Source organism: Myotis lucifugus, unplaced genomic scaffold, assembly GCF_000147115.1.
Source record: "Myotis lucifugus unplaced genomic scaffold, Myoluc2.0 scaffold_388, whole genome shotgun sequence".
NCBI classification, from domain to species: domain Eukaryota; kingdom Metazoa; phylum Chordata; class Mammalia; order Chiroptera; family Vespertilionidae; genus Myotis; species Myotis lucifugus.
In genome coordinates, this window is record NW_005871436.1 from 20,704 (window position 1) to 33,318 (window position 12,615).

The 12,615-nt window shown below is 36.0% G+C and overlaps 1 protein-coding gene across 1 annotated transcript in view; it reads right to left on the bottom strand.

The window, feature by feature from the left end:
- The window catches only part of IPO5 (importin 5), a 50,435-nt gene that overhangs the window by 20,138 nt on the left and 17,682 nt on the right, over positions 1-12,615 (bottom strand). The window contains exons 9-16 of the mRNA XM_006101954.3: positions 11,107-11,213; positions 7,297-7,421; positions 7,115-7,204; positions 6,857-7,030; positions 3,639-3,857; positions 2,327-2,410; positions 301-433; positions 95-216 (exon numbers count right to left, since the gene is read on the bottom strand). Of these exons, the coding sequence (XP_006102016.2) occupies positions 95-216; positions 301-433; positions 2,327-2,410; positions 3,639-3,857; positions 6,857-7,030; positions 7,115-7,204; positions 7,297-7,421; positions 11,107-11,213 (1,054 nt within the window). The remainder of the gene's footprint in view (positions 1-94; positions 217-300; positions 434-2,326; positions 2,411-3,638; positions 3,858-6,856; positions 7,031-7,114; positions 7,205-7,296; positions 7,422-11,106; positions 11,214-12,615) is intronic.

The window sequence follows — 12,615 nt, forward strand, 5'->3', positions numbered from 1 at the left end:
ATATATATATATATATATATATATATATATATATATATATATAGTATATGTTTTATGAGAAGTTGTTAAATAATGTTTAAACATTATCACTTACCAGCATCTGACAAGCAGTTGATTTTTCTTCCAGTCCTGCAGTTTTAATACCAAAACTTTGCTGGTCTCCAAGGTTCACAAACTCCCAACCATCATCATCACTCATATTCTCCATGTCTTGGGCTATTACAGAGAAAAAAACAAGTTCATGTTAAAATTAGTAACAAAGAATAATTTTACAATTGCTGTCTTCATGAAGACACCTACTATCTAAAAGGGCTACTTCAGGCTTAATTGAAGCTGTCTTCATTAAAGGCCCCATAACCACTGGAAGGTATTGCTGAAATTCTTTTCCAAGGATTTTGCACATTCTGGCCCATGCTGAGATCATGTAAGAGATCTGGGGGGAAAGTGAAAAATTAAATTAATTTTAAAAACAATAGGTAAGTAAGACATAAAGTAATTTCCGATTTCATAGAACTAATGTTTCATATTCATGGCTCTTTAGGCATTTTCTAAGGTCATAAACTTAAAATGCTCAGAAATATTAACAAAATCACTGTGAACCTCTACACTGGAATATAGTCACAGCAGGTGAAGCAATACAGAAAGACCAGGATCATATCTATTTTTCTACTTTCAAGAAGCAACATACAGTTTTCTCTACTATTGTCTGAATCACATAAATAAAACCTACTTAAACTCCTAGGCACTATTTTTTTTTTAAGGTAGACACATTTTATTTGACTTTGTATCCCTACTGCCTAGTATCCCATCCATTAAACATTAACACTCAAGAAACAAAACATCCCTTTCTCCTAGACCAGTGATGGCAAACCTATGACACGCGTGTCAGAGGTGACATGCGAACTCATTTTTTTGGTTGATTTTTCTTTGTCAAATGGCATATAAATATATAAAATAAATATCAAAAATATAAGTCTTTGTTTTACTATGGTTGCAAATATCAAAAAATTTTTATATGTGACCCGGCACCAGAGTTAAGTTAGGGTTTTTCAAAATGCTGACACGCCGAGCTCAAAAGGTTCGCCATCACTGTCCTAGATGTTGTAATTTTCTGTGTAAGTGGCTGGTCTATTTGACACCTCTTCTACTACTGTATTTACATAGTCTTACTTACCTATAGTTTTAATTCATCATCCCTGTAACCCAGAAAGTGATTTTTTTTTTTACTCCCTTATATCTATCTATATATCTATCTCACAAATTGTTTCCCACTCCTAATTTAAAAAAACAAAACAAAAACCTAATTTTGAGTGTAAGGGAAATAATTATAATGTGGCTGTGTAAAGCCAAAATTTAATCCAACTATTTATTGAGTGCCTGTTATGTTAGGCCAGTGGTTCTTAACCTTCCTAATGCCATGACCCTTTAATACAGTTCCTCATGTTGTGGTGACTCCCAATTTCATTGTTATGAACTGAACATAGTTAAAGCATAGTGATTAATCAAACAAACAGTATGTAGTTATATATGTGTTTTCCGATGGTCTTAGGCAACCCGTGAAAGGGTCGTTCGACCTCCAAAGGGGTCGCGACCCACAGGTTGAGAACCGCTGTGTTAGGCATTCAGAGTACAATTAAGATTAGGATGGACAATTACAATTATTACAACAGTGTCATAAGTATCCACCATTGAAACTGGTACTGGATGTGCAATATAAGCAGGAGTTAGCCAGGTTAAGTGGGGGAAGGGTTCTTTCTAAGTTAAAGAAATGTTTGTTTATTCATAGGCAGATAGAAGAGAGCATGGCATGTTCTAAGATTGTTAGGTTTCTGCATTTCTTTTGACAGGGAGGGGAATTCATGTGGCATTCAAAGGATTAGGAGACATCCAAATAGAGATGTCTAGTAAGTGTTTGGATAAATGAAGCCCAAATTCAGAGAAAGATCTGGAAGTCACAAGTATATATAGGAGAATTGAGGCCATGATTGTGAATGACACTGCTCGAGGGGAGTGAGGAGAAAAGAAGGCCTAGGACAGATCCTCAAGAGCATCAAAATATTGAGAGTCGAGAAGAAGGAGCAACTACAGCAAATTGAGAAAAAGTAAAAATTCAATTCAAACTATTTAAGTGCCTATTTTATGTTAGGCACTGTGAATACTATTATGAGAAATTGAAGTCAAACCAGTGAAGAATGGCTCTGAAACCTGTGGTTAATATTGCTCAGGAAACCTATTATTCCATTATTTTTTTTAAAAAGTACATTTAACCTTGCACTAGATGAAACTCCTAAATCGATTAGGATGGAACATATTGAGGCTGCTTTACCTGAGGATCATCATCTTCCATATCACTGAAGTCTGTCTGGGTCTTCAGCAACAGCTGCATCACATCCGATGCATCTTGCATGAACTAGAAAAAAATATTTAAGAAAAACAACAACAATATGACTCTTGTATATCAAATCAGAGAGGCACTTAATGTTTCTTGTATAGTAACAAAACTTGCCCAAAAGATCTATTACATTTCCCATATCGGTTATAACCCCTCAGATAAAAGTATTATGTTGAAAAATTTTCACCATATTGCAAGACTTAGTGTTCTTTCTAGAAAAATATATTCTGCTAAAGTCAAAGTAAACTGGAGTATAAAAATATTTCTAATGGCATCAAATTTTGGTCTGTGGCTTATGCATTTCCAGCAGTAAAATGATAATCCAAATCCAGAAAGAAAATTTTGGATTGCTCCATAGACCTCTATGATTTTCATTTAACTGTGGTTCTGGTAATCTCTATTGTATAAACAGGCAGTGTTTCAAAAATACTTGAAAGCCAGATATATAGAGTATGTAACATAAAAATGTTTTACTGGTTAGCTTCTCGGTATCCCACAGAAAACAATTTATAAGGTAAGTTAATACTGATGCTGGTTTTAGAGACCACAGTGAGGGGTTCTATGTTGGTAGTTCTGAGAATCAGAACACGAGGGGTCAATGACAGAATTTCTTTTGGATTAGCTTTGACAACTGAGCTGCTGGCTGTGAAGAAAAAACACAATGGCCAATGCTCCTTGGTAACTATATTCTGAAAAGCTATATATACAAAGATTTCTCTTTTAGGACACCTGATATATACACACACACACACACACGATTGGCTGCCTCCTGCATGCCCCCTACTGGGGATCGAGCCTGACACCTGGGCATGTGCCCTTGACTGGAATCAACCCGGTTACCCTTCAGTCTGCAGGCTGATGCTCTATCCACAGAGCCAAATAGGCTAGGGCTACCCGATGTTTTTAAGTGAACAGGAAAGCAACTGGAATGTTTCCAAGCAAATAGTTAAATGAGTGAAACTAAACATGCATCTGAACTCCACATGCTCCAGAGACAGACTGTACATGTGGTAAGAAAGGGGGAGGTCTCAAGAGCATAGCTTGAATTAAGAACCTTAAATATTAACAATGAAAAAATGAAGGCAACAACTTATTTATATATAAAATGAGAATAATGTGAGAGTAAGCTGATGGGAGAAAAAAAAAGCACCCAGAAAACCACTTACCAGAAGGAAAAAACCCTCTTGCACCCTCAATGCCTCCACAGACAAATTATAGTAAATTCAACATACTACAAATTACTTACCTTTTCCTTCCCAACAGCCAGACCAATGAGACTGATGCATTCAATAGTTTTTCCTCTGAGAAGTCTAAGTTCCTTTTGAACTGCATTCTCAACAATGTGCTTTAATGATGGCATAAATAAGTCATAGTAGGGGACAAACTTTTCCTCTGCAGTATCTGCAACTGATGCGATAGATGTCACAACTTGTTCCAAAACTAGCTTGGTGCCTTTTTGAATCAACTAGGAGAAGGAAGATATACAAAATATATTACAGAAATGAGAAATTGGAAGAAAAACTCCAAGTTTCCAAATGCTTTTCTGAAATAGCAAGATGAAACTACTCTTCAGCAGCCAGAGTGAAGGTAATGGGTTTTAGAGCAAATTTAAGAATCCCTGTTGAACTATTTATGTGGGATATCTCTCTTCAGTTACTATAGGCCTCCTTAATCATTTTTGCTTTATCTCACAGCACAGCAAGTCCTTGAGCACAAGTTTGCCATCAAGTAAATGCCTATCCTCCTTATTCATTTTTCTTCATTTATTCCCACTTACTATATATTTTGGGTTGTCCTACTACATCAAGGAGGAAATTCCCTTTTTGTTCTATACCTTTATCTTCTAATAGGATTCTTCTGAGAAGATACATTAATGATGCTACTGGTGCCCTCTTTTTCACTCACTTCTGTCTTCGATGTGATGATCATCCTTTCTCCTGCATCAGAGATCTACGATATTCTCTGCCCTAGCCAGTAATGAATACTAAGTGGGTATTTGAAGCTGGGCTCATGCCGTCACCTGGTAATATTATACTTCCTTGTGGATTCACATGAATACTTGCCCTAGTAACTACACCTCGATTTTCTTCTTTCTCCCCCTCTACTACAACCACACTCTCAAAAGAGCTCCTCACTTGTACTGAGTTCCAGCACAACTTTAAGAGGTTAATTTATTCCCCCCTCCTTCTGTATCTCAGCATCTGCTCCATATTTAATGTTTAAGAAGAAACATCCTTTTCCCTTGGTTACCCTCTTTTCATAAAACTCTTGCTCACATAATTTATCCTCCTCTCCTTTCTATCTTAGCAACGACTTCCTTCAATCTGTATCTTACACATTGCCCCTCTGCAGGAAGGGGAGGGAAATATACAGACGCTCTTGCTCTTCACACTTCAGCCTAAAATCACATTTGATTCATCTATTCCTGACTTAACCAGCCAAATAATCTGCCTTCAACCTGGGTCTACATCTTTGTCTTCAGATACTCATGTTCCTACTCTGCTTATCAAATGGATGTATCATATGGTATATCCTTTTTGTTGCAAATTGATTTCTTTGCCTTCTGAGACATTGTATCTCTTTTAAAAATTAAATTTATTGTGGTGACATTGGTTAATCAAGTCATGTAGATTTCAGGCATACAATTCTCTAATACATCATCTGTATATTTTAATTGTGTATTTACCACCCTAAGTCTAGTCTCCTTCCTTCACCATTTATCCCCCCCTTTCCCTCTGGTAATCACTATACTGTTGTTTGTGGCTATGAGTTGTTGGTTTGTTTTTTTTTTGCTTATCTTGTTCTTGTTCTTTAGCCTGTATTCTCCTGTTCTTCTTTAGACCAGTGCTATGCAGGAGTGTGGTTTGTGAACTTGTCTGTTACTAGTTCATATTAGAGTGTTAGAAACTTTTACAGCAATCTGACAGCAACTTAATATCTGTTAAATATAACAGTAAAAAAAAGCTTTTATGTCCTTTTTATTTATTTCATTTTTATAGTAGCAATTTGTTTTCACTATATTTGACAACTGAGACTCAATCTTTGCTTCTCTCTCTTTTTGTTAATTCTCACCTGAGGATATATTTTTGATTTTTAGAGAGTGGAAGGGAGAGGGAGAGACAGAGAGAAACATCATTGGTTGCCTCTTGCATAATCTCTGACCAGGGTCGAGGAACCTGCAACCAAGGAACGTGCCCTTGACTGGAATTGAACCTGGGACCCTTCAGTCCACAGGCTGATGCTCTATCCAATGACCCAAACTGGCTAGGCCAATCTTTGCTTCTCTTACTTGCATCTTTCCTTCCACACACTGCTGTACTAACACCATTTAATTGTTTGTAGGCTGCCTCTCTTACTTAACCGATAACTAGAAACCATCTTCTTTTTGAATGGCCAGGTCTTATTTTAAAAACAACACACTTAAAGCAAAAGAAAATTTCTTTTCCACATCTCTATTTCTGTGACCTGGTTTAGGAGATCAATTTTTTACGTCCTTCTCTTTCATCTTTTGAAATTCAAACTGGCAGAAAAAAACTGTGCATGCTTCCCGAGAAATGTCTTTTAGTCACCTCCCCTCTGCCCTCCAATTTCCACTGTTACTATCCAAGCTCCCTGAACAATGATCATGATGCTCTTGCCTTAAATCATCTCCCTTTTTAGTCCCACAATGCTACTTTAATTTCATAAAATCATATTATCATGATTCCTTAGAGCAATTACAAACATAAATTGGTTCCTCCAAATTTACCTAAATTAGAGTTAAAAAATAACTGCCTTGTTTTCAAGACAATTCATATAATGATTTTACCTAACCTTTAGGGTGTATCTTCCCTAGTCCTCAAACTGGATCATTCTCTGGTCAGGCCTATAATGTCCTCCTAACTTTCTATTCTTCTTTTTTTTAAATAACTTTAAAAAAATGTTTTGAAATTGATTTTTAGAGAGGGGAAGAAAGAGGGATAGAGGGATAGAAAAATCAATGAAAGAAAAACATCATCATTGACTGCCTCCTGCACTCCCCCTAACTGGGAATTGAGCTTGCAACCCAGGCATGTGCCCTGACGGGGAATTGAACCAGTGACCTCTTGGTTCCTGGGTCAGTGCCCAACCACTGAACCACACTGGCCAGGCCTTTCTATTCTTTTCTTTTTTTAAAAATATATTCTATTGATTTCTTACAGAGAGGAAGGGAGAAGGATGGAGAGTTAGAAACATCGATGAGAGAGAAACATTGATCAGCTGCCTCCTGCACACTCCCTACTGGGTATGTGCCCGCAACCAAGGTACATGCCTCTGACTGGAATCGAACCTGGGACCCTTGAGTCCGCAGGCCAACGCTCTATCCACTGAGCCAAATCGGTTAGGGCTCACTTTCTATTCTTGACTGCCATGCCGAAGAGCCCCCCTGTTCAAATTAATCTAAATTAACATCTAAGTAGGGGAGTTAAACATCTTAAAATTTACCTCCTGAAGTTTAAGTACCATGATGGAATGTAGATGTTTCACCAAATTATCCAAATATGGAATAAGCAGTGACTTGGGGCAGTCCTCAGTAAAGTTAATGAGAGCGGCAGCGGCATGGGCCTGCACTCGTTGATTGCCTTGGTCTTCCATGGTCTGTAGCAGAGCCGCAATCACCTGTGGAAGCAAATCACATAAGCATATATTTTGAAAAGTCACCCTTCTTCTTAAAGTTTGAGTGTTTGAGGACTTGTTGCTTACCTTCTCATGGAATTTCTTTTGGAAACCAGGAGCAAAATCTGTAGCCATCTGTCCAACAGCATTACAGGCTGCATACCTCACTCTTGGATGCTGCAATATACTCCTTGGTATTAGTAAAGGCTTTCTATTTCCCATTTGAAAATACAGTAATAATTGTGAACCAAACAGTTATTCGTACTTACAGGATCCTGAAGAAAAAGCAAAACAAAATTTACAATCTCATTTAGAATTCCTTCCATTTGCTGGTGGCATCCTTCACCAATGGCGGATAAAGCCATTAATCCTGCATGTCGATATTTCCAGTCAGCTACAGAGAAAGAATTGCAAATAAAGAACAGCAATGAGACACTACAAACATGTCATTCTATCACAAGTATTAAAGTTCTCCTTACTCTGGAAAAGAGTAATGAAATATTTTTATACATTTATTAGTTTAAAAAATGGATAGAAAAAGTACCTGACTGGATTATTTCATTGTAATAGTGTCACACAAGCATTTCCATGCCAAAAGTTAAAAGGCAATATAGAAGCAAAGAGCTTATCAGTATGTATAAACTACTTAAAATAAGAGACTTTTCCTCTGATATTATAAGCAATAAATGTCTGGATCTTCTGTCACACACTGCTGCTTACTTAATACAGATTAGATGATTTCCAAAAGAAAAAAAAACAAACCCAAAAAGAAAAATGTGCTACTTTTAAAGAATTTTATTTAGTAATATGGTAAATGAATATGGGTGAGTCTTATTTGTATTCTAACATAATAATGTATATTTGCTTTTTTATTAACAGAACTAGTGGCCTGGTGCATGAAATTCGTGCACGGGTGGGTGTGTCCCTCAGCCTGGCCCGCACCCTCTCCATCTGGGACATCCCTCTTACATCCAGGACTGCTGGCTCCTAACCACTCACCTGCCTGCCTGCTGATCACCCCTACACTCTGCTGCTGATCCACCCCCCCCCCCCCCCCCCCCCCCCCCCCCGTCTGCTCGCCCCTAACTGCCTCAGCCCCGGCACCATGGCTTTGTCCGGAAAGTCTCCCAGTCTAATTAGCATATTACCCTTTTATTAGTATAGATATTCGCTAAGCAATGTTTATTTTTTACTAGACTTCACATCCTATTCTAGTATGTAATTTCCCTCTTATGTCTAAAATTCCTTCAAGAACAAAACAAGATACACATAAATATAAGGTAGAGCAAAAGTAGGTTTACAGTTGTGAATATGCATAACAGTTTATTCTTGTATTATTTATTAATTACTGTAGTCTGCCCATGAATTCAGCTAAGGCATCTAAAAATATTTATAAAATAGCAAAAAAGACATTCTTTTAACATTTTTTTGTTTTAGGAGTCATTCTTCACAAAAATGTTATTTCTAGTAATGTATAATGTGTTTATTATTTTTAAATAAAGATTTTTAATATTTGTTTTAATTTCTAATACAAATGGATATAATCCACATAAAGAAAAGAGCTCTGGAAATCTCGGTAATTTTTAAGAATGTGAAGGCATCCTGAGAAGAGAAAAGTTTAAGAACTGCTGGCATAAGGGTTAAACCACATTATAGAAAAATCCTAAAATATTTCATACTAAATTTTTCACTTTGGGGAGCCTGAAACCTATGTAAAGATGAACTCTGTTGTAACTAATTCTACTGTAAAAATTTTCTGAAAAATGCTAATGTTTATGTTAAGTATTAAAACTTTATCACTTATAAAGTTGTATGTTTTTAATGTGTTCAATTACTCAATATATCAGTAAACCAAAAATGAGTCAACTGAGGAATAATAATCCTAGGAAACCAATATATCAATATCATATACTAATCTTTGCATACTGTACTTACTAATTAAAATTAAAGGAATGCAATAAATACTGATATAGAAATATATCTATACTTGATTCAGAGATATGACACATACATTCTCAATGTGCAGTGTCTGGAAGAATGTTGAGCAAATGAGATGGCATGGTATGGGGATTTGGAAATGGTTTTTCTTCTCTGAATTTTAAGATTTAAAAAATTTTGCAGTTCATTATTTAAAGCAAAGACAACAAAACTTTTGAAAAATAAAGTGGAGTATATGTTACTAAGAAATATATACCATTTGCCATTGTTAAAGCACTTTTCACATAAATTAAATACAGCTTTGGATTCTAACCGTAATCCTGGATATAGGGCAAGCCTCATTTTCCAGTTTTATACACAATAAAGGTGCAAAAGACTTGCTCAAAGTCATACATTCAGCAGTAACAAATCTTTATGCGTCCATTGCCATACAAGTAAAGTCTTCTTTACTAGCTAGTACGTTGTAGCAGGAATTTAAAGGTCAAATTCTTTAACTGCAAATCACAAAACCACATCCACAACAAAATGATCAGAATAGTGTGAATCAATGGAAAAACACTGTTAGCTGGTTGGCCTTGTGTAAAATGTCTCTGGGCTTTACTTTCATCTTAAAATGAAAGGGCTAGATTCTTTCTAGCAGCTCTTAGAGGTTGAGCAATCTGTGATGCTATCTGTCCCTATCCTTTTGTGAAAAACGCTAAAAAAAAATGCAGAGGATTACCCTGGCTGGTTTGGCTCAATGGATAAAGCATTGGGCCTGTGGACCAAAGGGTCCCGGGTTTGAGTCCGGTCAAGGACATGTATCTTGGTTGCAGGTTCCTTCCCAGCCTGGGCCCTGATTGGGCCCTGTGCAGAAATCGATGTATTTCTATGTTTCTGTCTTTCCCTCTCTCTAAAAGATCAATAGAAAAGTATCCTCGGGTGAGGATTAACCAACCCGCCCCCCCAACACAAAAAATTCAAGGGATTAAAAAAGGGGGAAAATTATTATTCAAGACCCAAATGTAAAACCACATCATTAAAAAGGGATCATGATTTTGAGCAATGCCTTTCAGGATAAATAAGAATCTTATAGAATAAGAAGGAGTGAGGTAAACAGCCTAAGGGCTAGCTAGAGTTCTTAATAATTCACTTTCATTTGAAGCTGGTATTATAACTCTGTTTTACTACTTTAAGATCCCGAATCAATGGTTTGCCCCTCAACTTTGTCTCCTATAATGTACTCTATAAATGAAATATTCATACAAGCAAACCAGAATTTCTGTACAAGTGTATGCAGTACCATTATTTTAATCAACAAAAACTGTTAACATTCAGTGGGGAAGTGTGGAATGCTATGTGCTGTTAAACAAATAAGGGAGGCTATTGTGTGGTGATATACTGTACTGTGCAGCAAAAGCTTAAGGTAAGTATGGTGAGTCTGTATGGTATAGTCACATTCCAAAACTGCCCCCTGCCAATATGCACAGATAAAGAGAAAAAAAATGGAAATGCTAAGAGAGGCAAATAAAACACTCTCAGAGACTTTTTAATAGTGGCCACCTCTGAATCTAAGGTAAGGGACTTTTAGTAATACATTTCTGTATTTGAATTAAAAAAAAATTTCAAACACGTTTACTTTGTAATTAAAAAGACAAAAACACCCCCACAAAAAAACATGTACACAATGTTTGGTATTGATATGACCAAATATTTATTGGGAAATACTAGATAGCTTTGAAAATAAAAGATATTGGCTGAAGGGAGATTATATAAATCAAATATGTCTCATAAAATTTTATGAATCAAATGTTTCATAAATAGTCAAATAATATCATTTTAGTTAAATTCAAATCTAGATGTTTCTGGCTAAAGAGAAAACTAAATTTTTCTTAGAATTAATATTTTTTTTCCTATACAATTAGGCCAATTCTGAGGAGAATTGAGTATTTTTAATTGTGAGGAAAAATATTCTTTGGCTTAAGACTGAATGGCCCCAAAGACAACTAAATAGAATTTTATCAACATAATGTAAAAATCAGGTTAAACACAGAATATAAAAAGGCAAAGATTAATTTTTAGACACAGTCTAAGCATTTGTTATAGTTTCTGACTTAGAAAGCAACTTTCCATTATTCTAGCATTTGAAAGAGAGAGCTTACGATTTTGAAGCATCTGCATAATGTGTTCCTTGATCATGGGCAAAACGAGCTTTCCTCCAAGTCCACAAGCCATTCGGTCCAAAGCACTTTCACCAGCAACTGCATTGCTGCACAAAACAGCATGTAATGTACTCAACATATTCAAAATACACAAGAATAGTATACTATACAGACATATTTCTAAACGTGGATTGTTATTAAACTAGGATTGAAAAAGAATAAATCAAGCAGACTTCTGAATGTATATAGTAAGTTTGAGTTAAAAACCCTAGAGTTAAAAAAGGGGAGGGAGGCAAATAAACTATGATTCACCGTAGTTTAAAAAGTCCTATGTCCAAATCTTATTTTTCAAGGCTTTCCCCTTTCTCTCTCTTTACATGCACACACCCCACACTGGCTAACACTTAGCTTCTGATACTTTCAAGATGCAGAAGTGTGTGCAGAGCATTTAGGAGAACTTGCATTTCTCATTTCCTGGACATATATCCTTCAAAATAATCAGTGAACAGAACATAGAAAACTGAAAGGGGGCTGAGACTGTACATGATTTTCTCCTCACTGTGAACTTATTTATTTACCTTTAAAGGGGTATAAATTGCATTGCCAAAAATTATGTGTAAGTGAAACTCCATTCCAGTGTTTTCACTGAAAACTGAAGAAAACCAGGCATAAAAGCCTTTGTACTGTCTTATAATTCTAAGATCAGCAGTGAGTTTGTCATGTGCATAATCTTTAGCTGTTCTGAAAATATGACATACAGAGGTGGGCAAAAGTAGCTTTACAGTTGTTTGTATGGAAAACAATACAGTAATTAATAAGTAATAATGTAGAATAAACTGTTTTGCATACTCACAACTATAAACCTACTTTTGTCCCCACATGTGTACAAAGAAAAGGCTACAAACTATCTTTAGAACAGGTTCTTAGACTTAAACTGATTTGAAAATAAATATATGGCCATTTATTCTCAGATAAGAAAAGCTTATTTACCTAGTCCAGAAAAAGACAGCTTCATAAACCATATAAATTCAAGGGCCTTTTACAGGGCAAATTCCAGGCCAGGTAGCAGCACATTAGAGTAATTTGAACCAGGGAAAGAAAACCTGATCTGAGCCCTATCTTTTCTTCAGCCCTGTTAGGTTATTTCCAGTGAAGGACTACTTTCATACACTCCAACACAGTCTTTTAAGTCAGAAGTCAGTCATTTTTAATAATGGGAGTTAGCCTCAGAAACCACCATATATTCTATAAGGCAAATGTCTTTCATTTCTAGTATTGTTATAGTAGCTTATACCAACTGCTAGCCTTTCTGGGAATAATTTCAGTTCTTTTTAAGAATCAGAGATAGTATGATACCCTGGGAAGACTAAGAGAAATGGTATTACAGCCCAGTCTACTAACTGGCTATGCAATATTGAGCAAATCACTCAACCTTTTCTCTCCGTTCTGTAGCTATAATATACCTTTAAGACTACTGAAAGAATCAAATTAACAGATTTCTGAAGTGCT